This window comes from Synchiropus splendidus, chromosome 4 (genome assembly GCF_027744825.2).
Source record: "Synchiropus splendidus isolate RoL2022-P1 chromosome 4, RoL_Sspl_1.0, whole genome shotgun sequence".
Lineage (NCBI taxonomy): Eukaryota > Metazoa > Chordata > Actinopteri > Syngnathiformes > Callionymidae > Synchiropus > Synchiropus splendidus.
In genome coordinates this window covers 26,091,785-26,119,015 of record NC_071337.1, presented here as the reverse complement: position 1 = coordinate 26,119,015, position 27,231 = coordinate 26,091,785, and the positions used below count along the sequence as shown (strand labels likewise).

The following is a 27,231-nucleotide window of genomic DNA, read 5'->3' as shown; positions in this document are numbered from 1 at the left end:
TTGCAGCTGACACATTTGCACCACCGTGGAGATAGTGATCCGAATGAAGAAAGACAGCTGATCCTAGAGGTGTTTCTCTTCCACTGGCTCACCCGAAAGTACATATTACAGCGTGTGGTCTGACAGAAGTATCTAAATGTATTCATTTGCACATCAATTGCATAATAATTCAATTAGGCATTGCTAATAGCGGGTCACGAGATCAGCCATGTACCACGATAGAAATGTGACCTCAATGAGAATAATTTGTGTATGTGTGTATCTTGGAAAACTGTTTCAAGACATGACGGAAATAACTTCATTTGCTAACAGAATAAAGGCAATCTAATCCAGTCTAGTCATGAAGCTAACATTCAACGTTAAAGCAATCGACAAAGCAACTACAGCAATCAACTCCGTAGAAACAAAGAAGCACATAAAATAAAGACAATATCAACAATTCATTAACATAGTTAACATAACATCAGTACGTTTTGAAAGAAAAACAAATAAAGCAAGCCATAAAATCAAAGTTAAATTAGATTAGATTAGACTGCCTTTGTTTTCCCACAATGAGGAAGTTTTGGTTGTTATGGCAGCATATAAACATTAAAGACAACATTACCATTAAAGACCTGATGTCATCGATCATATTTAAAGGTAGATGGAAACGTTGACGATTGATGTTAGCATTAGGGTTAAAATGCGACTAAAATAAAGATTAAATACAACTGTTTTAATGTTTTCCTTTTTCCATCTCAGAAAATATGACTTTGTCTGAGACTAACACCGTCTTCTTTTCTAAATCGTATATGATGACAGACATGAAGACCCCTATGTTGAAAAACTGTCACAACAAGAATTGGATGCACCTGTGCTTAAGTTACTATGTGAAAAACTCTTCACCATTTCTTATGTTTAATTTCCTGATTCTCATATCTGATCTCTGCAAACCACTTTCTGAAAAAGCATTCTCGTAATGATTGAGACATATGGTAACAGGTGTTTCCTGCAGAATCCCACAGCAGGTGAGAGAAGTCAGATTGACGTTCAGAGAGGCCAACACACATGCATACACACCAGCATTGAATGAAAAGCAGTAATATTTCTTTAAAGTCAAACTGCGGTTTACTTTAGTCTGTATGTTCCAGTTCCACTGGCAGCAAACTAAGACTGCTTCTTGATCGCTAAATTCACACGCTTGTTGAGCACTTTCCACTGCTGACTTCACTCTATCACAGAGGAGTACTAAGTCACATGTTTTAGGTTTCATAACTTTTGTCTTTACCACTGCTGCTGCAATGAGTGGGGGTTTAACACCTGCTTGACAGATAAAGGATTTTATTTCATCATACGATCTCATACTGTTCCAAGATTTCTGTTGTTGTGACACACAGTATTCAACAAATAAATTAAACAAATAACCACTGTTGCAGATAACATACTTGACACTAGGATACAGTGATTGCGGACACACTCACAGTGAGTGACAAGTATAAAACACAAAAAAAAATCCAAAATTTCTGAACAGTATGTTCAGAAGAATATGTTCTGTGATAGATATCTCCACGGAAATGCTAAATGTAGCAACTGAATGACCTGAGAATTTGAGGAGATATGATATGATCAGTACAGAGTCACATCAGGTTAGGTCAGGTGACGTTTCTTATAAGGTGTTAAACTACAATAAGGTTAGGTTTAGGTAAAGGGGAAAATGAGATGAAGTGACGTGACATGTAGTAGATTTCAAAACAAAAACAGAAAAAAATAGTAAGATAAGTTCATTATAGGCAGCGCAATAGAGAGGACGATCTAACACTATGCAGTAATCCAGGTACATGAAGGTACAAAGAAGAATTAGGGCCAACAGTAACTTTTATAATTATTTTCGTTGTGATGTAATTTACTTTTTTTGTCTTATATTTTATTTAATTGAACCCAGAAATAATAAAACATTCCAGCAAAAAAGGGACATTTCCCTCCAAGATTCCAAGAGCAACTAGTTTGCTTTTGCAGACAAGTGGTACGTCCAACTTGTTTTTTACTGATGTTGCAGCTGATGTTACAATAAACTCCAAAAGTGAATGACAGTTATTCTAAAATGTAAACAAAGAATATGTGGTGTGACATTTAAGTCATATTGGTCTTCGAAATAATGTGTTCCTAGTGGATACTCACGCCATAAAATACACATATCACTATCACTGAGGCGACAACAAATAATTAAAACACTTTATTAAAAAGGCTGAGCTGTTGGCACCAAGTATGAGTGATATTGTTTTCTTTGATTCACAGTAATTATACTCAGTTATATTCAAAGGTCGTCAAACGGGTTGTGCGTCACAGGCGAACAAAGACTGTGTCATCGGTCTATTGAGCAGCGTAGCTGCAGAGCAGCCGGCACTGGGCTGACTGGAGGACATGGTTAAAGGATTTCTGCGTGAGGGTATTTATCGCTCAGGCTGTGTTTAAAGGATCACCCAGGGATAGTGATTAAAGAGCGAGGCGATGAGCAGTTACTTACATGCTTGAAGGTAGTGTGAGGGGCCGCGTTGGCTCCCTTCTCCTCCATGTACTCCTCCCAGTTGAACTCCACCTCCTCCTCCATCAGCTCTGACTCTGAATTAAACACATAATCAGGCATAGTTTACCATTACAAATCAAAAGGATGAAGGCCAACAGAACTGTGAAACTCGTTTATGATCCTCAACACGCGTTGCAACACTCTAAACGCAATTAATGAAGTATCGCAAAACTGCTTATTAAATTGGTCGTCATTATAAAACAGTGCCTCATAGAGAGAAGGGACTGAATAATGAACAATGTATAATCATGAAAGAGTGAAAACCACTTCTCTGGTATCAATAACTGATTTATTTTTAAGAAAAAAAAATATAGATTGTAATATAAGAAGCTTAAGTTAAATATTAAGACACATATACATAATGAACAGTCATTGCAGTATAAAAGAAGTACACATTTGGAATACTTGTCCGTTTGTAGGGCCCGGTTCCTTTTCTTAGAAGATAGATACTCGAACCATTGTGAGCAGTCAGCATAGATATTTATATCCATTGCTGAGAAAAATGAGATGTGATGTTCTGAGAAACATTTACAAAACCTACAAAAAATTGCAAAAGCAATGAAGACACGCAAGTACTCCCAACAGTTGGGAGTATAAATATGGGACTCAGGAACAAGAAACCTGCAGCTAATAAAATAGATGAAATAGAGTTATTATCACCACACAAATAAATGAAGAAACCAGACCATCTTAAATTAAGATAGAAAAATCTAAGAAAAAATGATCTGAAAAAATGGGTGCAATGGGGCAAAATTAAGATTTATTGTTCTCTATGCTGCTTTTCAAGCTCTCTATTCAGCATGATGCAAGTTACACGTCATAATTGGCAAATGTAAATACTAGATACTACTTAAACAGAAATATTTTCTGAACAACCTTTACACAGGTGTATAGGGATGCACAATTACCGTAATTTCTGGACTATGGGTGCAATGGATTAGGTGGTGTTCCCACTAAATTTAGGAAGAAAATGGATTTTGTCCATGCACAAGCCTCACTAGTCTGTAAGCCTAAGGTACAGTGGTGCTAACCATATAAATGGCTTTGGAACTAGGTTTGAAATTGGGGTTAGGGATCAAGACTGATGGATGAAACAAACGCGCATCATGCTGCCAATATATGATAATCAAACTCTTGAAAGAAATTGCTGAGAGCAAAAGAAGAATACATCCGAGAAATGAAATAGGCCTTTAATATACAGCCACAACCAGTCTCTGGGAGTGCTGGGGAGCAGGAGCAGCTGAAACCAGCTGTGGTGGCGGAGCTCTGGACACGTGGGTGAAAACAGCTTTTGTGATTTCATTGGTCTGATGTGATAAGGCTAATCTTAGCTTCTTGTTTGCCTGGAAAAAATCCGTATCTCAGTTGATTTTTGAGAGAATTAAAGGATTTTAAGCAAATACCCGGCATAGTTCATCCACAGATAAAGACTTAGTTACTCGATTGTGTCCCTTAAGTGGGTGCACAGAACTTCATAATGTGGCTAAAGCACAGCATAAGCATAAATTTGGAGCCCTTGTTTTGCTAAACACAGAATGTCACTGTGTGTGCAGCAGTAAACATGCTGCTCCGAATTTGTACGAACACTTAAGTATAGTGCTGTGTTTAAAAAATCGATTTTCCGATTCTGAATCGATTCGTACATCAATTCCATAAAATCAATTCGTAGGTCCAAAGATCGGATTAATTAATTTACGTTTTAACACATATTCTCTGGGTGAAGTGCGCATGCGCGCACCTGGGACACCAAAGTCAAAACAACATGCCTCCTCACAGTGGCAACACTAGCAACGTTCAGACGCGACCAAACCAAAAACGCGCTTGTCAAAAGCATAGCAATTAGCACGTATGCCTAATGGAGGTACTGGAAGTGTTGCAGTATTGCGGAAATATGACCCACCTCACGAGTCACGTGACGCGACATCACCCAGCGCCCCTGTCCAAGCCATCCACCGGGCCACAACAAATGAAACTCGAGCGAACTTTACCACTACCGGGTAATTCTGCACGCTCTGTCAAAATAACTGACTCTTGTTGTACGTACTACAGACCACATAGAACTGTTTACATACTGACCAATGACCGTCAGGTTGCTGTGAAGTCAGTCACCAGCACTCTGTTTACATTTTCAATGGCTGAGAATATCTTTATTTCATTTTGGTAATAAAATAAAAACGCATTAGTATTAAACAGCAGCATCTTTTGGGTGAATTTTTAATGTCATATTTCTAATAATGCACCAGTGAGTGACCCCATGAGCAGTCACATCTGGCGTTCTGTGTCTGGATCTTTATTATCATTTACTATGAATCCTTCATTAATTTCCTGTTGAATGTCAATATGATACTAGCATTAATACGTTGTGTAACTTGTCATGTGATCATGCCAACAGCTCAGAAAATGGTTTAAATACTAACCTGAATCGAGATCGGATCGGATCGAATCGAATCGAATTGAATCATGATAATCGATTCTAAGTCATGAGAATCGGAATCGAATCGATTCTTGAAATTAGACTCGATACCCAGCCCTACTTAAGTATAGTGAGTCAATGTGCTGTGCTGAAAGATTTAGGAGGACCGCATTACGGACTGTATTTCTAAATTAATTCCTCATATATTCATAGTGTGAAACAGAAACAGATTCTTTTTTATAAATACCAGATGACACCTTAGCATCATGATTCCAAACTGACCTTGTTTCACTTCTTCCTTCATATTAGTGGTATGGTTGGTGGTTGCTATTCCAGCCTGCTCCTGAGTACGAGTCTGCATCCTGACCCTTTGGTTCCTGATGAGTGCTGACCTGTGACTGGTGATATCAGCACTTCACTGCATCCTTCACTGTAGCCAAAAACGCTGGAACACAAAGATTACATCCCATAATAGGTTACTGATATCGTGAGAGAAATGCTTTCATTGCTGGTGGATGAAAAATAAACGCATCATCAGATCATGATAAGTCTTCTCAGGAAGTTCCCATATTAGCCAGGAAGTGATGAATCATGCAGTTATTCAGTCACCTCCTCACGCAAAAGAGGATGAACAAATTTGAGAGGATTGCTGACTCACAATTAAGGCAGTCTCAGGAACAAAGTAGGACTTCAGGGAAACCAAAGTAACCAGTCTCAAGCTGCATATGCTTGAAGCACCACAAAGCTAATTTGTCAGTTTGGGATGAATTACGAAAATCTATCTATATAATCTAACTGTAAAATGTATTGATTAAATGGTATGTTACACAGCAACATCTCCATTCAGCTTGCCAACATTCTAGCATTCACTGCTGAAGATTCCTGGTTTCGAGCCATCTGTTTCTTTTATTGCAAAATATTTCCCTGAGAATATTTCTGAAGAATAAAACGTCTAATTTAACTTGGAAATTGAGTTACTGGAAACCGCTGATAAATGTTTATTTATGGTCTCAAGTACTTTTTTTCCGTATCTCAGTCATAGTCATTAAATGGCATTTGGACATTGCAAGTAAGCACTACAACACCTTACCTTGAGATACTTTTGTTAATGTGACACTGTCTTTCAGAATTTTTTTTTAGGTGGACACCTTTGTCCAATAAAAACAAGCCAAATCAGAACTCACACATACGGGTCAAAATCTCAAAAGTCAAATACAGGTCGACAGCCCTAAACTCTGTTGCAAACCTTCTACATTTTTTTTATTTCCGGCATGTGGTTGATGAGTGATTTTGTGAGCTGTTCATTCTCCTCTCACAGTATGACATCTCCTTTTGCTTGTCAGTGTGTAAACGACAGCAGCAGCTAATTGTTGTGCCTTTTATGTACCCACAGGACTACCTTTAATGAAACAAAGTGCTCCACCAGTGATGTTTTGTGACAGGAACTCTGATGAGCTACTTGTCCAAGTCAATTACTTGAGTAAAATTTAAAAGGAAGGAGAAGTTTCATTAACATAAAATATTCACAAATGCAGTTATCAATATAGTGTCAAATAAGCTTCACATCAGATGAGTGGAGATATGTAGTACCTGACAAATAAAGGGTCATCAGAAATATTTAATTGCAAACAGGACATGATGTCTACAAATGTATCAATACAAAACTATATTGTTAACAGTTTTCTTAATGTTTGTTGCAATACTATCATATGTTTCCATTTTAGATCTATTGTATGACAGAGGAAAGTTTGGACACCAAACACAACTTACGTTGTCACCTTGTGAAATTATTACTCCTATTTTGAGCAAGCAAATAGAGAAAAAAATGAAGTCCGTACCTAATATGAGAGCAAGAAAGTGTTTGTAATCAGAGCTTTCATTACCTGTGGTGTTGAGCTAATCAATCTTCTTAATGGTTCTATTATTTTGTCAAAGTCTGTTTAAGGCGCTTTCTCTACTTTATGCTTTCTGATGTCATAAAGTCACTTTGATCTCTGTTCTTTTGTTGTCTACCATCAAGTCCTCTTTTAAACTTTGATGTTTCCACAGATGCTTGTGACATACGTCAAAGCGCAGATAAGACCTTCAGTGCTTTGATACCAACATGCTCAATTCAGAAAACAAGATTAACATGTAAACTCAGAGAAATTGAGGCGCATCCACCTATTCTCATACATTGCGACACTTTGTCAACTCTTCATGGAGTAATGAAATCAATCAAAAATCATTAAAGATGTTTTTGTCAGAGATTAAATATCCTCCAAAATTCCTATTCCGATTCTAGATTAAAATGGGGTCCATTCCCCTCATGCTGATGACAAGACACAGCACTACTACCCACACAAATTCTTTTTGTTTACCCAAGAAATGTCATTTAAAAACTAGATTCTAATTACACATGCCAAAGCTTAGGGAGTTCAAATCTTAAGAGTGAAGAACAGTCAGAGACTTGTCAAGTTAATTATTAACAGAGCAGATCCTAGGGATATTTAATCTCTTGTTTGGACATATGAACGTTTAAGTATTCTTCACACCAAAGTAGACGTGTTGTGACTTAACTTGAAGTCAGACTTTGGTTATGCATTTGACATTTGAACAGTTTTCCTGCTTTGATGCCTCTGCAAATCAGCTGCATGAAACGCCAGTTGATGCCCTTCAGCAGAACTGACTGTGTCAAAGAGCCAAAGTTTTCACCCAAGCGTTTCTCAAGATCAAGTGTAGTTCAGTGTCCTGACTATAATTAAGCAGGTCTACGTGACAGGAAGATGGGTTTTCATAAAAAGTAACTCCAGAGAAGACTGTCTCTTGAGCAACAGCTCTCGTTGATCAAAATCTGGCCAAATCAATCGATCAGTATATTGGTTGGCAGTTTCTTTCTGAATTCAAAGATTGGGTTGTTTCATTTATTAGGTCCGTCTCTGAACTGTCTGTGTTGATTCTATCACAACATATTAATTTGGGGAAGAAGATTTTCACCTACGAAAGCGAGCAAAGATTGTGTGATTTTAGCAACTTCTATGACTACATCGACCTAATAACTGCAGTTAAATCTGATCAGAAAAAGCTGGACACTCATGGCGCACGTATGTGCCCAGACTGAGAGAGCTACATGAGACTTGAGTATACTCTAGTTGATCTATTTTTCAGAACTTTATTCCAAAACACTTTCCTAGTTGGTGGGCTCCCCACTCACCGTGGCAATAAATTGAATTCTAAAAATATAAATTTTATATATACTGTGGATTGTGCGATGACATAGGAAGCAATGACGTCATTTGGGAGATGGCAACTAATTTAATAGTTGATCTTAGTTAACAAGGTCTGCTAGTTTACCTTGTTTTACAGTTGTTGTCAAAGTGGGATCTTGACGTAAATTACTACTCGATGAGCTCAAGGTTGAGCTTCAAAGTCCTACCACTGTACTTGATCACTTGCTTACATTGCTTATTAATCATGTTTTACAAGTCTCCAATAGGAGTTGAGGCATGTCAACATGAGGTGGATTAAAGGACTAACCTATCTTATCTTATCTTAAATCATGTTTCGAGCGTCACCTTTGGGGGTGTGACGGTCAAATGAGTACAGTGCCACGTGACAAGCTTATCCTATGCAAAAAAATAGCTGTTGCTATTAAATGTGATCAAGAAGCTGAATTTCAAGAAAATATATCATGTGGACACGTCTACAATGTTTTAACAGTCATGACTAGTTCAATGCATCTTACACAGGTTTCAACCAGAATGTGTTGGGCCAGTGTAGGACCCAATAATCCTTTGAATATCATAGGGGTTAAGTGAAAAGTGAAAATCTGCTATCTTTCATTAGTTAAACAGCCCACAGGTCACCTCTTGCTGTGAACTCCCTCACCCACCCTCCTCAGAGAGCAACCAACAACTAATGTTGTGCTATTTCATCCCCACCAATTCGCAATTATCAGTATTTAATAGCTATAATAAGCGTTTAAAAAAAGTGTTATAAAGTGTTTAAAAAAAACATCTGAATTTTTGCTCATTTTCCAAATGTGTTAATCAAAAATAATATTTGGACATTATTCCAAAATCCAAAAAGGAACAGTCTCACTTCCACATACTTCACACAAACCTTGCAACTAAGGCCCAGGCCTTCAATTAAGCCAAAATTCTCTCCAAGTTGAAATTTATATCCGAAAGAGAAGAAAGGCATCCTTTGACAAAAAAGTAGTGGAATCCATCCTGACAAGTATCCATGGAGGAACATGAAAAATACAAGACTGTGACAATCCCTTGATGAGGCAGAGCTAGAAATCCAGAGGCAAAAAAAATGTTGAAGCTGCTGTTTGTTCTGTGTATTTGCAGAACTGTGGAGCTACAAAGACTCTCCACAACTGCCCCACTGTGAGTGTGTGTGTGTGTGTGTGTGTGTATGTGTCACCCCCCCACCACCACTAACCGCACAAAAAAACACACACACCCCTTGACGTCCCACAGTGGCTCCAGCATACATCCATTGCGTAAACAACACGCTGAGCTAATTTGACTCACATGACGCCCTTCCTCCTCCCTCTCCTCCTCCATATCAGTATTTCTTGCCTAAGTGGCCCCCAATCTTGTGCACATCGCTGTAGTCAGCATGCTGCACAATGCACAACTCATACTGCAGCCAAACACAGGTATCAAATTGGATGGTGACAAGTTTCTGGGAAAACTTGATTCCAGAGATGCCAAAGATACATGGACTAATCTCATACATGTAGAAGTGTTGAGGTACTACTACCATGAAGAAAGTATGGGGCCAACGTTGGTTTGTTAGGTCATTTCAAAAACTCTAAAAAATGCAAATGGATTTTATAGAAAAGAGCAAACTTGTCAGTGATTCCATTTTGGTGGTGTTCTGCCAAATCAAATGCTTCACCCTCAATGCATTTCCTGAAGTGTTAAGCCATTTAAGCATAGGATCAACCCACCATGAGTCCAACTTATGGTCTAAAGAGGTACTATAATGTATATTCCAGAGCTGAACCTTAAGGAGATCCCCATGATTTAACCCTTTCCCCAAATGCTGCTTTTTGACATGTTGGATAGAGCTGTGACAGTACTGCCTATGTAAGAGAAAGAGCTTTACATGGAGTGGAAAACTAGTATTGTCCACCGTTTAGTGTTGACATGCTCCTCAGTACAATGCCAGCATTGTTTTCAGAACCTTGTAGGAGGTTCTGATGCTCATGCAGCATTCAAAGTCACAACTGCTTGTTGGAGATGTTCAGAAAACCATTTGGAATTGGATATGTGAATAAGCAGTGGATAAACTACGTGCTCCTTGTGTCATGCTGAAACGAAACTCTGGACAGAGTGCAGAAGCGCACTCCGGAGTAGAAGTTTTAGAATCAAAGCAATAAGGGTGGACAATAATTAATCGTCTACAATTTAACACGGAAAACAATGCCCATAATGAAAATTTGTCATCTCATGATAATGTGATAAACACAAGCGAACTTGCAGCAGTGGACTTGAATGGGTACATATTGGTTTCTTATTTGTATACACGAATATAACGAGACCACGATGGCGCGCCATGCTCTCCTGCTCTGTAGCGTTTGACAGTGAAGGGTCTAGAGGACTGTGGTTCAGGAGCGCAGTTTTAAACACATTTTTAAAACAAGAAACTGTCAATAATGGCATTGGTAGACACTGAGTCTCTGGATCGCTGTTGGTTAGGTTAGAATGAGTGATCCAAGTAAATCTGCGGTTGTATACACTGCATTGCAGTGCTGCCGCCAAGGCAAACGACAACTGTGAATAGTTGGATAGTGGATATTCGCATGACATCCGCTGCGGTACTAGCGGTGTTATCCTCTCCCGAATCACTTTATATGCTTCACTAATGGCGGCCAAACTGTCCGACAGACAGCGCTGAAACAATGCGACCAACACCGTTGTGGACCATCAACAAATTCTCACTCCATCATTGTGAAATAATCAATCATGTCAATGAAAAATGGCCATTTAAGGAAAGAGAATTGTGGGAATAAAAACGGACTGATTGACCGTTAATGTCAGAATTTTGAGAATATAACATGAATTCATCATAATTTAATCACATTATTTGTAATATTTCTACAATAACGTCCAGGTATTGTGTCCAGATCGATCCAAAGTTAAACTGTTAAGAGACTCTCTACGCTTACTATCATATTTAAACATAAATGGTGATGTTGGAAACAAACTCCATTATTGCAGAGGACAGAAGTGACCAGTGAATAAAGACAGCAGTGTCTATAACACCTGTAATAGAATGAAAATGTATTTATTTATTTTAAATGTATTTCATCGTTTCGCTAGAATGGCAAAAATGTATCTGGATCATTCTTTTGCCCACATTGCCCATCCATACAAAGTGACTTCATCAGTGAAGGATCTCGCGACAATGTACTAAAAAAACTTGAAATATGATATCACTGGAGATGTGTTTCATCGTTTATCCAGTATATAATACAGTACTGAGAAAAAAATATTCTCATTTAAAAAAAGCCAGCTTCCCATAAAGCAGAACAAAATCTAAAAAAAACAAACTGAAAATTAAACTGATTTCATACACACATTTCATACACACATCGTATTTGCTCTTGTCAGTCTTTCATTAATTCATATAGTTTTTAATGACTTTTGTTTCTTAAATTTTCCACTTATTGCACCTCACTGCTCACACACACAGAGAACTGTTATACACCACTTTCTTTAAAATTTGACATTTGGATTTTAATAATAATTTTAGTAGAGTTTCTCTTTTCTTAAAATAGAATTGAAGGTTTTTTTGATGGCATGAAAAAACAGCAAATACAGTCTCTCAAATAGCATCCACAAACTCTCAAAGTGAAATCAGTTTCATTTCAGACTAACTGCTGCAACTCAGAACAATAACGGCAGGAAGTGTGTCATCCAAATACTTTCACTATAAATAGGCTGTTGATATGACATGGCACTCCTGAGAGAAAGAAAGATAAAAAAACGGTTTTTTTTTTCAATTTAACATTGAAACCTTTATTAATTTTATTTACTGTCTCAATTTGTATTACTAAGCCTTGGATTAAAGTTAACATCAACAGTCTTTGTGTGAGTACAAATATACACTGTAAAAAATTGTGTTGCGTCATATTGTTTTCCTTTTGTGAGAGAGCCTAATTCTGAGACCTAATGAGTTGTGAATTTGTCAAGGACAAAAAAATAAATGAATTATTTATGATAATTATACTTGTAGTACTTCTAATAATCAAACAGCAAAAGCCATGTTTTACAATTGTCTTTCCCAATTTAGTTGTTCTAGTTTAATCTGTCAGGTAACCTTGAATGTGAATCCAGAATGTATTAGAAAATGCTTAATATAAAAGGTGGCTAGTCTAAATATATTTCTTTCTTTTATACTCAATAGCTACAGCTTTGCTTGGCGTCCTCAGAGAAAACAGCCCAGATTGGGCATCAGTGGGGATTAAATAGGTCTGGGAGAGTTAATCTCAGGACATTCATGCCCCCTTGGTTGCAGATTGAGGCTTTTATTGATTAGCTCATGTCGGGACGCTGGGCATCCACGTGTTGTCCTGCTGCCTTTCTCTAAACCCAACCATGCCAAAGATTTAATGTGGGATTTAAGAGATTAACTGCCACTGCACAGGCCTTGCTTTTATTGCATTACTGCCTATTAAGTTAGACACGTTCAACAGTTTTCATTCTGCTGGCAACAAATTAAAGATTGACCCTGTTAATATGGACAGATATGTTGACTCAGTGCCAAGCATACCTTGTTAGGGATGCAATTTTAGACACAGAGGTACATTAAACAGGCGATCAAAGAACAGATATGATTAGCTTGGGTGCACAAGTTGTCACACTGGTCATTCTAGATTCACAAGTTACAAATCTGCATCAAGCCTTCATGCCACGCAGACACATACCGACACTGTCAAGGCTTTTCAGGAGGCTAAGTTAAGCGCCAACACCAACAGATTTGTCATTTCTCACAGTTGTAAGTCTGTATGTCTGATGACATAGACAACATATTTGTAGCAAATCTCTCCTTGAGGGTGGATCCCACGTGGAGACATTTAAATGCTAACTCTTTAACAAACCATAAAACCATTGACAACTGCCTGAGACTTTTTTTTTAAATCCAACACAAAGCTGCAACCATGCTCACAACACAGGACACAGTATTATGGGCACGTTCCAATTGTTGACCGCAATCCAAGAAAACATAGGTGGTCGCAACAAAAAGAAAAAATTCAGCTCACTTTTACAGAATCAGTCAGAATCATATTCATTTTAAGGATGCTAGGTGTTTCTTGCTTAAATCTCATTCACGACTATGTTTTCATACATTGCTTTCTACAAGGAAAATCAAAGCAAGTTATGTTAGGACGAATTAGGTATATAAGGTGTATCCAACCTAAGGCCCAGGGGCCAAATCTGGCCCTTCAAGTCATTCCAAATGGCCTTTAAGAGTTTCAAATGTGCACCATGGTTGAAAACTAAAGTCAGGTACCTAGGATGTCAATCATGGAGATTCAAGAAGATGAATGGGTTTAAACTATTTAGTCCAACAGGTTTGTTTCCGGAGGCTGTATCAACAATAAATCCAGAAAACTTCCAAAATCAAAGAAACAGACTGAGGAGAGTATGTGTGTCTGCTTCAAGGAAAAATACGTCTGTTGTAAGTCAGTCAAGAAACGAGGAGGACAAGAATTGAGCAAATTGTAAATACAGTGTTTGGGATATTGTCCTCTTCATTGACTGACCACTGACTTTGTTTCATATTGCATATTGGTGCAACATGAGTTGCTAACAGTCGGTCGGAGGTTTCAATCCCCACGTGAGGCAAAACAATGAGGAAAAAAATGGAAATACAAATACAACAGCAGTTCACTATGACAACCCGCTTTGAGGTCAGAGGTCCAAACACATGCACACACTATGCAGCTTGGGAGGTTCGCAAACAAAGCCAACTCTGAAATCTATCCATATGTTATTGACACAAACTACGCGTTTTTCTAAATACATATAAAAAAAGCGTTATTGTAAACAGGAGGAATGTGACCAATTAGGAACGATCACCAGGACAAATTTGATTAAATTAAGTATAATCAATCAATCAAGGGTGATCATTATTGATTCTGTTAACTAGTAATTCAACTTTACATTACTCCAACCATAGCCCACTGATTTCCTGCTTTGAATCTCTTCCCTGTCGCTTGACTGGAATGTACAGTCATTGTCATGGTTATTATTCTTACAAAAGGCGAAAGGTGTATCATTTATATCTAATAGCACACTGGAATATGAGATACACATCACTGAAGAATGAATACAGAATGGTGTTTGCTGATATTAACAAAGCTGATGATTCATTTCATGAAGCATGAACGAACATTGCAGCATTGTTTATTTATTTATTTTTGTTTTCCGTTAACTAGTAATTCAACTTTACATTACTCCAACCATAGCCCACTGGTTTCCTGCTTTGAATCTCTTCCCTGTCGCTTGACTGGAATGTAAAGTCATTGTCATGGTTATTATTCTTACAAAAGGCGAAAGGTGTATCATTTATATCTAATAGCACAGTGGAATATGAGATACACATCACTGAAGAATGAATACAGAATGGTGTTTGCTGATATTAACAAAGCTGATGACTCATTTCATGAAGCATGAACGAACATTGCAGCATTGTTTATTTATTTATTTTTGTTTGCTTGTAATGTTGTACTGCCTGTTTAGCAAACAGACGAGCTTAATCCAGATTACTCGGACTGCAAAAAAGGGGGAAAATTATAGACGCAAGAGGATTAACCTAATTATCAGGAAGACCGAGGGTAGATGTGAGGATGAGGACTGGTGCGTTAAAAGAACACTATTTAATATTAAATGTGTGTTTTCGAACGGTTGTGAGTGATTTCGAATAGAAGCCGGATCGCTTTCCGTCTAAACCGAAAGAGAAAACATGAGGAGGGCACGAGAAAGATGAAGCTGAGGGGTGTAGTCGAACAGTCTCGTGTACTTTGCACACTCGAAACTGCAGCGGAAAAAAACTCCCGGGGGCTCGCCGGACGTCCACTTTAAATTTAATTGATTAACTCTCGTGTTTGTCCACCAAAAGAAACCGAAAGGGTCGCTCGGTCTCTATTGGTTTTATTTTTTCCTTGTTCAAAGATTTTTAAGTCTTAGCCGTCCCCTCTGTACAGCATAACCGCGCCATGTTGAAAGTGCCTTGACATTTTTGGCAGTGCCCGGTATTTTCCGACGTGGAAATATCACATTTGCGACGTTAAATGATGACGACGACTCCCTGAAGTGTTGGCCAATAAAATCAAGCCGCAATTCAACGGTGAAACGGAGTAGTTTTGCGCTCTGAGCAGTTCGAGACGCGAGATGAGTCGGTGTATCGTGAATGAGGCGACACTTTAGGTATAATGTGACGTAATGGCACAAGTTAACGTGTAATAAGCGAGAGCGAGGGTGAGCGCGTGCGAGGCACTTTGAACAAGTTGGGCTCGTGAGCGAACGCTCGCGACTCTTCGCTCGTTTCTACAGAAACCGCCTGCGGAGACTTTTGAGCGGAGGAGAGAGAAAATAACTCTCCCGCTGTTTGTTCCGTCGATTAAACAGACGAATAAACACCACGACAACAACAAGAAGCGCTCCAGCCAGGCCGTCACCTGTCTTACCTGTCCAGCCTCTCCTTCAGCAGCTTTTTTTTCTTCGTTCGGCCGAGCGACGTCTTTCAGCTGCTGCTGCTGCGGCTGCCCCCGTTCCAATATGGCATCTCCCCTCTGCGCATGCGCCGGGCATCTACAGATATTTCCAAGCCAACTCCTTCATTGACCTTTTATTACGTATGACAAGTCAAAACGCAATAGACGTCACGTGCTTCAAGCGTTTGATAGACTGAAAAACACTTACAGCGGTGATATTTAGAATATCAGTCATTGGTCTACTTCATTGGTCTACAATATTCTCATGACCATCTTGTTTTAATGTCTGTCCAACAAGGCCAAAGTTTATCAATTTGTCGTGCCATTAATAGACAAACTATCACTATATTTACAGCACAAGACGGAGAAATCGAACTAGACGCTGTTTTATTACACTTCATTTGAGTGGATTTTTATCTAGTGAACAAATACATCCCACACTGCCTACCTCTAAGACAGATTGTCTTAGAGAAGAAGACAATGTATTTGAATATATTAATGTATTAGTACTATTAAAACCAAAGTAATTTCGAAAACCTGTGCCTCACTATTTTCTTTCTTTTGGACAAAATATATAATTTCCATCCTAACGTCTAGTTAACTATACCAGTCTCTTCGCGTAGAACTGAGGAGAAACATTAAATGAGATTTACTGAAAAAGAAAAACATTTGGGAAATATGTAATGATATATAACAACCACAAGTTACATTCATTCTTACTTTAACAACTTACTTTAACTCATATTTGGACGAGTCACTTGCATTTTTATATTAAACTAAGTAACGCTATCTTAATGCTTTATTATCCCCTCGCAAACATTTATCCAAACTGTGCCCAAGTGATTAATTAAAGTTGTTTTCAAGTGACGGGACAATTACATTCAAAATATGTTTTGCTTCACCGCCACTGTCCCAATAAATAGAATTATAAAATTAAAAGTCAAATCAAAAGTGGATTGTCATTTCGAACTACATAGCTGAGTAATTCAGTTAAATTGCATTTAAATTTTTACAATAATTGACATCCGTTTTTGAAGTGGCACCGCTCTGCACATTCATCATAATATACATAAATGATATGAAAGTGTTGTTTTAAGCTCCCGCTGGATCAGCGCTGTTGGACGGTCAATAGTAGCCTCTAGTGGTAGAAGCGCATTGCATCACACGGTTCAAAGGTTCTTTTTTTTCCATGAGATAATCAGTCATACCGTAAAAACGGGGAAAGTTTTATGACGCAGTAGATCCAGTAAACACAGCAAAGAACGAGGAAATGACATGAGATACTTGTCAATTACAAAGTGAAAGCGCCCACCTGTTCCTCTCCTTAACAGGGAAAAGAATATTTGCATAGATGAAATGTGGAAGCCTATCCCTTGTTTTGTTGCTGGACTTCCCCGCAACATTATCGAGGGCTTAATCAAAACGAGACCGGAAAAACTGCATTTTGCATTGAAAAAATGGACAAAAACGCAATTAATAATTGCCCATCTAAACATACAAAATTTGTGTTTAATGATGACCCAAACGGTTAGTTCCAGTTTTTCCTAACCAGTCAATGTTTTAGTACTTACACTGCCTTTTATTTAATTTATTTGTGCTGCATACGTAGACAACATAAGACGTTCTAAACATACTTGACAAAAAAAAAGTTACAATAAAGTGCCACTTTTTGGAGTGTTAAACGTGAAATTTCCGACCCAAACTCTCTTAATTGAGAAGCATATCTACTAGAAGCGCCATCGATTATTTTGAAGGAGATGTTCTACGTGTCATCGACGAGCCTCGTGCGGGCGACATGCGCTCTGTGCGCCCGGACAGATGGTTGCGCGTGTGCGGTGCTCTACTTTTAAGCCGCTTTTCTATAGCAGGCATGCGAGACGGGATTAAACACGCATGCGTCCTCATGAGTGTGCGGGGCACGTGCGGTGAAGAAGCGATTTTTCAATTTTCAACTATGAACATTTCACAACACTTGAGTTCAGCTTCAATCATACGACTCACAAAAATTGAGAGTGAGTCATCTTGACTGATGACCCTTCACAGATCAGTCTGTCCTGACGCTTCTTCCCTTAATGATATAGTTGAACTTCGTTATCTGGGGAAGAAACACATATTCGACTCATCACATGCCACCATCCCTACAGAGAACCCTCAAAGACCTGGACCACCTAGTACAGGGATGATGCATCTTGGCTCCATGGGAACGCCAACCATTTCATTTTGTTATATTGCAGTCTAACTTATTTTTGTGTAGAATGAATGAGATGTTTCTGCGTCACTGTGGTGATTTATTTTCTAAATGGACGTGTACCGAACATTAATAAACATCTACTGCTCCAGATCATTAAGAATTATCATTTCATTTTTTGTGTCCTAGCCATCACTAACCACTGCCTTGGACTTCGACCCTGCCAACAGTTACATTAATAAATGCAACGGGACACCTCAAAATCCTAAATTGTCACAAGAGTCTGTTAATGTTTTAACAATGATTCCAGCGTCCACCCAATACGTATATTAAAGTCTCTAGCTTCGTATGACATGGAAATCTAATTTATATTAGTCATAATAGAATTATTATTGATAACCTCAGTGTGAATAATGGTTGTCCACAAACGAGATTTTTATTCCTTGCACAACAACTTTTCCTACAGACAAACTTTAGTTGCTTCCAAGTAATTCCTATCTCAAATTGCAAAAAGCAAAACTCAAGAAAAACTCGGGTGGTTAAAAGCGCCGAAATATTGCTCACCTGCTCTTAAGTGCCTTCCCAGTGGATTCATAACATAATTTGTAATTTGTCTGGATTATTATTATTTGAAACTCAAGTGTTATGTGACGTGAAAAAAGCACGTCGAAGCTCATGAAAAGCTCAAATGCGAGCTCACTGAATTTATGACGACTGCGTAAGACCTTTATTTTGAAACAATACCGCCGGAAACGGCTATTGTTTTCAACTTGACCTTGTTTTTCCGAACTGGAACATGGCTGTAAGTGAGATAATCGGTAAAGTGATGATACAGATCAGATTTGTCTTGCGATAAATTAAAGTTGGAGTTAATGGCTCAGCGGAAATGAAACGTCAGCTGGTTCGGATGCAGTAGGTCCAGCTAATTGGAAGGGAGGAAGTGTTTCTTTTGTCTCCAGCTGCTGTTGTTTTTGCCGTCAGCATGGACATGTACGGATTCAGCGGAGTGTTCCTGACCAAAAGGCTGACGGACAACGCCGAACTACAAGTCTCGGTGACGCCGGACGTAAACGAAGCGAACCCTCACGGCTGCGATAATGGAGCCTTAATGGACCGGTTCGGAGTGCTGATCCAGGGACTGCTGGCCATCATCGCCTTCAGTACCCTGATGCGTGAGTATCCGGTACACTAAACAGAAACATTGTTGAGAAGGCAAAAGGAGCCCATGGTCTGAATCCGAACCAGAACCCGTAAAGACGTTGTTTATCCACGTGGCGCCAGCTATCATGTGTTTACATTCTGTCTGATTAGCTTGCCACCAATTGGTATATTCACGCAGTTAACAGTGTCACTGCAAGTAAACCAAAATGCGTAGTGTGACGGGAAAACAGTTTACCACACATCTCATTTCACATTCGGCTAATGAAATCCATTTCAAACTAACAAAAGGAATTTAAAAGAACGTGTTATCATCTTCCAAAATGCAATCAAAACGTCACATCCTTCGTAATCTGTCGTGACAAACACGTGAGTCGCAAAGTCACTGAATTTACATCCTACGGTATGTTAAAATGTATTATATTCTATTTTATATTTGCATATTCAATCCGCTTATTTTCGTGTGTCATTTCATAGTATGTGTTCTTCATGGTGTCAACAAAGATGCATTGAAAATATTAACGTCCACCTTCTCTAAATAGCTTGTAAACCGTTGCTTCGCTTCTTAATACAGCAGTGTCCTCAAACAGAGACTATTGACAAGAAGGTAACTTGTGACCTGGGACAGCTGACTCAGAGAATGTTGCTTGTCTTAACACTTCTGACCCGACAGGCAATATAGCTCAACTCTAAATCATTCTTGCTTTTTGCAACAAATAGCCCTTGATGTCCACCAGACTGATGCTGAAGTGAATTAACACTGACCTATTGGGGAGTAATTCATTTTAAATAAGCCAATATTATCATGACATTTCCGTTTTGTTCCCCAGCATTTATGTGTCATCATTTGCCTCAAGTGAGGCGGCTATGGTTTCACTGGTGAAACTGTCTGTTAGCAATGTAACTAGGGTTATCACCATATTTCATTGCAATTGTCAGGCAATGATGATTAGGCGGGGAACAAGTGATTACCATTAACACTATTTTTCACCATCCCGATTTGCTGTCATAAATGGAGGCCTCTTTCTGGGCATTGTGATGCTAATATCTAGATCTACTTGTCTGTAGTTTGTCTTGCACACGTTGTCAATTCATGAATGAAGGCTGTGCTGCAAATGTCAACTGAACAAATATTAAGTTCAAAAGATACAAATGTATTTTATGTCTGATATTGTGTCATAATTATTTTCCTACATTTGAATTGATGAAGTAAAGTATTCTTTACGTGTGCTCCAGAATACCTGAAGCAAAAGAAAAGAAACGAGTGAATGAAAGTATTTGAAAAGGTCTGTGAAGGCACCGTGATCTCATCAGTTCATCGAGTGTCCGGACAGAGTCCATGTGGAGCTGCTTGCCGGTGAAGTGTTGCAGAATTGGCCGTTGATGCCGAGTGAAATCAAGTTACTCATTATCTCAGTGATCAATAGGAGGACCTCCTCTCTTCCTCCGCATCCTCCTCCCACTGATGTCACATTTGGTCAAGCCTGTGTTCATATTTACGCTGCATGGGTTACGTGCAGAAAACTATTTGGGGCACGTCAGATTCGGTCGCGCTGGAAGTATTGCAGGTCAACAGCAAGTGCTCACCTGCTGCCCCTGTTCATTTGTTGTCATGCACTCACATCACCTTTTCATGTTGGAGTCAAAGACGATTTTGAGTTATTATGGATTATAAAAATGTGGATTCACTTTTTATGGCATAATGATTCTGTTAAATCCAAAGCTGATATGTTCCCAAGTGTGTTAAAAATATCACTGTTCTATTTGGCTTCAGTGTGTACACCGTTTTCCACATGACTGAATCATATCCTTGACTCAGTCATGACTTCAGCGAAGCTGCAAAAATAATCAGAGAAGCTGATAGGGATCAGTGATCAGGAGTGTCAGTTATTACGGTGTGGTGAGCTGGGGGTGCGCGATGTGACTATCTTAGATTGTGGACGATTTGAAAATGTTGGCAATCTGCCAAAGTGAGGAGGCCCTATGGATCGTCTCTGTCTCATTCTATCAACTATAGATCTATTCTGATGCACCACCGATGACTCTCCGCCCTCTCATCCCTAGCACACGCAGTCCTGCTATACTCTCAATATCGAATCAAAAATCCGGCCAAATACGCAACTTGTATCCTGATGCGCCTCTAACTCGACCACACAAGTTTTCTAGTCTGACCCGCAATGCTTAAGACTTGCCCCAGTGAGGTCACTGAATGTGGGATGATCCACTGAAAGATTGGTCCCTCTTTGTGGTCTCACTTGTTTTTTCAAGAGAATTCTTTTAATGTAAAAAGTGTTTTTAAAAGTGTTTTATTGCACATATCTATTGATGATATCGATCAATGACATCATATGATATCTTTTGGAAAAATATATTAAATTATTAAATACTATATTATTTTACTCACTTCTTTAAAACTTTCTTATGGAATTATGTCATTATTTTAATGATAGCAGTAATAGACTAGATTACACATCCTTTATATACTGCTCCTTATAATAACAATAATACTTCATTACACTCTTTCTATTCTTTGCTTTTCTGATAATTTCCCTGTCCCTCTCAGCTAGCCAATACAATGTGGCTCTCTTGTCCTGACCATCGGTTATTCACACAACTTTTTAATGTGTCCAGAAGATGGAGCATCTTTGGCCTGGCAAAGGAGGAATTGCTGTGAAATGTGGGCTACATGTTATTATAAACTGTGGCAAATTGTACACAGTAAGAAATCCTAGCTTGACTCATTCTTAACTTTCTTTTTTTGTTGTAGTGAAAAGGTTTCGAGAGCCCGCTGGGATCAGACGACCGTGGAGGATCTGGTGAGGAGGATTGTTTTTTTACTCATCAGCTGTAAATAGTCTTCAATATCGGAATAAGGCATTCATCATGTACTTCATCCGTTCTTTAACACTCAGCCTTCTCTGCATCACTCTGCTTTGACGTTGTCTTTTTAGGTTATTCGATACATCCAAACAGGCCATCGGGGCTCTTTTCATCCACTTTGCCAACGTTTTCTTGTCCACGCTCACCAAAGAGGACCCATGCTCTCTGTGAGTCAAGCACATTTATTTACTGCACAACACAACTGTATTTATACTTGGAATATTTTGGCTGCAGCTATCTGATGAACTTCCTGCTGGATGCCACCCTGGGGATGCTGGTTATCTGGATTGCGGTCAAGCTGCTGTCCAAGCTGATCGAGTGCAAGCAGTGGATGTTGCTCACGTTCGGAGAATATGGTTAGTAGTGTTTGGTCGAACATTTTGTGGACTCATTCATTTATGATAGACCTCCATTTTCTGTTTTGACACTCACCTTAGTACTGCAGTTGTGCTGTCAATAAAAACCATGCTGGAATATTAGTTCTCACTTTCTAGGTTATGTCCCATTTTGATATGGTTTTGTCCCACTTTTTGGCATATTTGTGTCATAAAGAAATGTGAATTTAACCAGAAATGTAATTGCATTTTGTTACAATACTGTATGTTTTTGTTTAAAATGTTTTGATGTTTAACGCTAATTAAATCATTTTTTGGAGGGTTTCTTCCTAAATTGTAAATACATAGCACACAGGTGTGCATTTGTAATTGTTCTTTTTCAATTCACTTTTTATCAGCAGAATGTGTTCATTTTTTATCCCAGGATTGCAGTTATTTTAAAGTAGTCATAATGATCTGTTAGAAGTTGCAGCTTTGCTTTGGTCCACTAGAGAGCGTTTAGGACCCAGATAATGTTGCAACAATCGGATCCAACATTTCCAGATGTTCCCTAATTCCAAAATCATTCCTGCTGGGATCTGAGGGAGGACTGGCTTTTGCCAGCTGTTACTAGTATTTAATCGCCCAGGAGTGGAAATATGAGTGTATTTAAAACGACAAAAAGACATTTACCCCGTGGAATCTGTGATAGGGATAAATACCCCCAAATCTTTGGGGAACATTGGGACGCACTCACACCAGTGTCTGGGTTCAGTCATTACACCTCTTCTTTTCCTAATGACAGAGCTGTCCTCTGTTGTGTCTGCTGCTGAGGCACACCTGTAACACACTGGTGGTCCAGAAGGTGCCAGACTTCTAACAGAGAGACAAAGCAACATTCTTGAATCTGCACAGGTTTTTGCAGAGTTAAACAAATTCTGCAACTCACCCTACACTTACATAGCTGTAGGATTGATCTGTCTATTAGTATTTATTTTTGTTTTTGCTTTTTCCTTTTTTTTTCCTTTTTAGAGGATTGTTTGAGATGAGCAGTGTTTTATAATAATAATCATAATCATAATCATAACAAGTGGCCTATTTGCCAATTAAAATGACAAAACTGCTTACTTTGCAGTTTAATTTGCAAGCTACAATCCAAAGATGGAATTTCCATCACACAAATACACTGGATAAAAAGGTTGCCTAAAACTGTTGCCACCACTTCCATATGTTTTAAAATGATTTGAAATAAAAAGAATAGAAGTACATTTTATAATTAACTGTTTTCATTCACAAAAAAAACCATATTAAACTTCTGGAGTTTTAGAGGATCATTTCATTACAGATTTCATTACTTTGTTATGAAACCTGTTTTTACTGTTGACATGATAATAGACTGTCATTTTGTTTGGTTTTCAGAAAATCATGTTTTCCACTTACAGAAGTAAAACTGTTGACCTTTAAAATGGCCTCCTGACAGGTGACCCTCCGCGGGCAGCAGCATGGCTCGGTCAGTGTGGCATCTACCTCCTCATCATGGTGTTGGAGAAAAGTGTGGTCAGTCTGGCGCTGCTCATTCCTGGCTGGTCCAAAGTAAGAACTTACACATGTTAACTCCATGTTTAGCCTCGGTTTTAACTAGAAAAGACATAGACAAACCTCCAACAATAAAGAATTCTCTAAGCTGCTAAAACTCGGATCCCTGACCAGGAATAGAAAGCCCTGGGTAATATGGTGAGAGGCCCTAACACCTGGATCATAAAAGGAGTATGGAGACCTTGAAAGTGTGCATACCTTGTGAATTAATGATTTGTCCCTTGTCTCATTTCACACATTTCTTGAAAACTTCATCCAAATCCGTAAAATACATTTGAAGTTATTTGGAACACAGACCGTCAAAGCGACGGCATCAAAAACATAACGTCCTTATTGGAGGTAACACAATGTGCATCAGGCATCAAAGTCCCTCACGATGTCATGTTCTGTTCCAGCTTCAGGAGGTTTTGCTCAGCTACATTTCGGACCCTCAGCTGGAGTTGGTGCTGGTCATGCTCATTGTACCCTTTATAGTCAACGTGAGTATCGCTGTGATGAAACTGACCTTGTTAAAGGCACCTCATGACTTTGATGGCTTCTCTGGTTTAGTCCATCATGTTCTGGGTGGTGGACAGTCTGATGATGAGGAAGTATAAGACGATGAAGAGCCTGGATGACTCCTGCGACAGCGCTGTGAAGGTGGAACCTCCTCCATGGGGAAATGGGGATGAGTCTGAGGTGCGTCTTTTAGTTCTTCATTTTATTTTAAGGGATGGCCAGCAGGGATCATGACTAAAAACGTACAACCTTTTGATGTAGCTAAATAACTTGAAAACATTTTCCCATCCTGATAAAGCCCTGCTTAGAAGATGCATACCTTAATTTCTGATTGAAGGAACGTACTGTAGCTCTTAGGGACACAGGAATGGTGGTGACCCAACATGAGGCGGTCATAATGATAAGGCTTATTTGTTAGTATCATCGTTGTTGTAGTAATATGGGAGATATTTTTTGTGATGCTAAACAGTTATTAGCCAGAACTTTCACCCTGCTCTCCCAATCTTCTGGTCTCCTGCCAACTGTCCATAAATTTTCCTGGGAATAATGGTGACATTTACAAGTTGTTTCCACGCACTGAGGCGATGGAAAGCAGAGCATGCGACAGATAGAGGAGCCTTTGATCGGTCAGAGAGTGAAAGCCTGGCCACGATCCTGATGTTGGAATCGGTCGAGGGCAACTTGCTGCTTCTTGTCCGCATTCATGTTTTCTTTCTTTGAGAAGGTGACAATGGCATGAGGAAGGGTGAGGACCATTTAAGTCTCGGTACAGTGGGGAATATTTGAGATTTGAGTGAGAGTCAATCAGAGCACTCACACCAACATTTTGTTCCATTAACCTTTTCCTGGGACTTTAGTTAAGTGAACCGTTACTGTCGTCTTCACTGGATCGTAGTAGGATAAATGTGGTCAGTGATGTGGACTCAAGAGTGTCAAACGAAACTAGAGGCTTTTCAACCACTCACAAACAACTTAAGAAAAATCTGTTATTTGTTGAATGGATTAGTTGGTGAGTTGTGACTCACCTTTTAAAATCAGGCTGTTGTCTTTGGCACAAAAAAGCTAACCTCCTCTTTTCTTACTTACAAAACGCTGCCCTTTTTGCAGGTCCTACTCACAGTGGAGACGGACGAGGCGTCAGACGATGAAGAGCCCAGCGACGTGGACTTGCTCCCACACATCCAGTACTCAGAAGCACTGGTCCGTCCCAGCTGGGTGGTGGTCTAGAAAGCAAAACTCCCACTGCCTTAACGCACCATCTGACCCTTGAAAACGTAAACAACCTCTCAGGCAGGCGCCTCTGCTGACTGTAAATCAGGAATTACTAGCTTCTCTCACCTCGCTGCCTGCAACATCACAGCGACCACAACTGAGCAAAGATTATTAGTGACATGGAGTTCAGGGTTGATGTCAGTCAGTTATCTTGGTGTATGAGGGACTTTTGGGAGTGATGTTGCTCTAAAAAGAGACATTCATCATGTATCGTATTCCAAAGAGGAGTGTTAAGTATACATGTCTTTTTTTATTATGACTTGAATGCACCTTTTTCTTTCATGTGTAATTATAGTCCTCCCCCAGCCTTGATACTTGAACGTTTCATTAATTATCGCTTTTATACCAACGTGACCACCCTGTCGGTCTTTTAACCACCTGATATCATTCCTCAATGCCATGTTTACAGCAGGATGCCATGAAGTAATAAAAGATAATGAATAACTGAATGCACAACACCAAAAATGATCCTGCGTAGCTTTCACTAAATGCACCTAAGATTTATCTATCCACAGAATCCGTGTGGATAGTGCTCATCTGCAGGTGACTACTATTTTGGGAAGTCTCTGAGTGTTGTTGATGTAGTGACCCTTTTTTCATTATGAATTTTCCGTTTGTTTTTTCACATTCTTAGGCCGTCCATGCAGCATCTACAGTATTGTTATCATATATGCAATGTAATTGTAAATATTTTAGAACATTTACGCATCGAATGTTCTGCATCACAATCATAAATCCAAAATATCAGGATTTTTATTTCCTGTTTTATTCCATTTTTTGTAGTATTTTAAATACTTGCAACTATTATTTTGAGTTTTTTTTTTTAGCTCTTGTCATGTATTTAAGCATGTATATTTTTCAATGTTTGGGTTGTATATGTGGGTGCGAAAAGCTAACTTAAGCATTAAAACCACTTTGTTCTACGGTTTGTGTGGAAGAAAAATCTCTCAAATTTTCAAAAAAAAAAAACAGGATTGCTATTTAACAATGAAGTAATATTAAATAAAATTGCTTAACTGTCAAATTATTAATCCTAGTATTACTAATGCGAAGCTAAGTTAGCTCTAGAACAGTTCTTGGCAGTTTGCATTCGGTATGCTTATATTAATCTGTTAAAATATTTGACTGTATTCTAACGTGGTTGAATCTGTGGTAACTAGAATATACAGCAACTCCAAAGGTGCTCTATCATCTTTCAATGCATTATCAACACTATTGTATTTATTCTGTCTGTTATGTGTTTTTCTTTCCATAAACGTGGTTGAAGCCGTGGGCTTCATATTGAATGTATCTTTAATCTCTGAATAAAGATGACTGACGTATGAATCAGTGAGTGTCGATGGATTCCTGTGCTAAGCTGCTCCGCCAGCTCGATGACAGACATTTCGGTGAAGAACCTTGTCCAGAGCACACCTGTGTGGGCGGGAGGTGCCACCTTGTGACCTTGGCTGATGACAGGGAGCGCGGCTGTGAGTGGGTGTTTGTTTGCAGGACAAGGGGCTGGTTAGCCAGGGGTTGGTCGCCGCGGTAACCAGGTGTGATCTTGATCTTGGGGGTGCCACGTTTAAGACTTGTTGACATGCTAGCTGTGTGGGAAAAACTACTACAAAACAACCAAAGTGTCTCCAGTTT

General features: G+C 39.0%; 2 protein-coding genes across 6 annotated transcripts in view; one reads left to right on the top strand and one right to left on the bottom strand.

Moving 5' to 3' along the window:
- sfmbt2 (Scm like with four mbt domains 2) overlaps nucleotides 1-15,762 on the bottom strand; it is a 48,889-nt gene extending 33,127 nt beyond the window's left edge. For 2 of the 5 annotated variants that reach the window (XM_053861753.1, XM_053861757.1), the window contains exons 1-3: nucleotides 6,860-6,944; nucleotides 5,259-5,421; nucleotides 2,504-2,598 (exon numbers count right to left, since the gene is read on the bottom strand). In XM_053861753.1, coding sequence (XP_053717728.1) covers nucleotides 2,504-2,598; nucleotides 5,259-5,337 — 174 coding nt within the window. In that variant the 5' untranslated portion in view covers nucleotides 5,338-5,421; nucleotides 6,860-6,944. Of the gene's footprint in view, nucleotides 1-2,503; nucleotides 2,599-5,258; nucleotides 5,422-6,746; nucleotides 6,945-15,666 lie in introns of those variants that run through there. The other 3 variants (XM_053861754.1, XM_053861756.1, XM_053861755.1) reach the window with 3 other exon arrangements.
- A 2,893-nt stretch (nucleotides 15,763-18,655) lies between these two features.
- On the top strand, nucleotides 18,656-26,925 carry tmem110l (transmembrane protein 110, like). The gene is made up of 9 exons (XM_053864086.1): nucleotides 18,656-18,793; nucleotides 18,863-19,053; nucleotides 21,807-21,855; nucleotides 21,991-22,086; nucleotides 22,154-22,275; nucleotides 23,714-23,826; nucleotides 24,225-24,308; nucleotides 24,379-24,507; nucleotides 25,435-26,925. The coding sequence occupies exons 1-9, from the start codon at nucleotides 18,768-18,770 to the stop codon at nucleotides 25,552-25,554; spliced, it is 930 nt and encodes a 309-aa protein (XP_053720061.1). The 5' UTR covers nucleotides 18,656-18,767; the 3' UTR covers nucleotides 25,555-26,925.
- Nucleotides 26,926-27,231: the final 306 nt, after the last annotated feature.

Excerpts from the sequence above, each read along its gene's own strand:
- tmem110l (XM_053864086.1), top strand. The coding sequence starts at position 18,768 with ATGAAACGTCAGCTGGTTCGGATGCA. Across the intron at positions 24,309-24,378 it reads TTGTACCCTTTATAGTCAAC|TCCATCATGTTCTGGGTGGT; the intron begins GTGAGTATCGCT and ends TCTCTGGTTTAG. Across the intron at positions 24,508-25,434 it reads GAAATGGGGATGAGTCTGAG|GTCCTACTCACAGTGGAGAC; the intron begins GTGCGTCTTTTA and ends CCCTTTTTGCAG.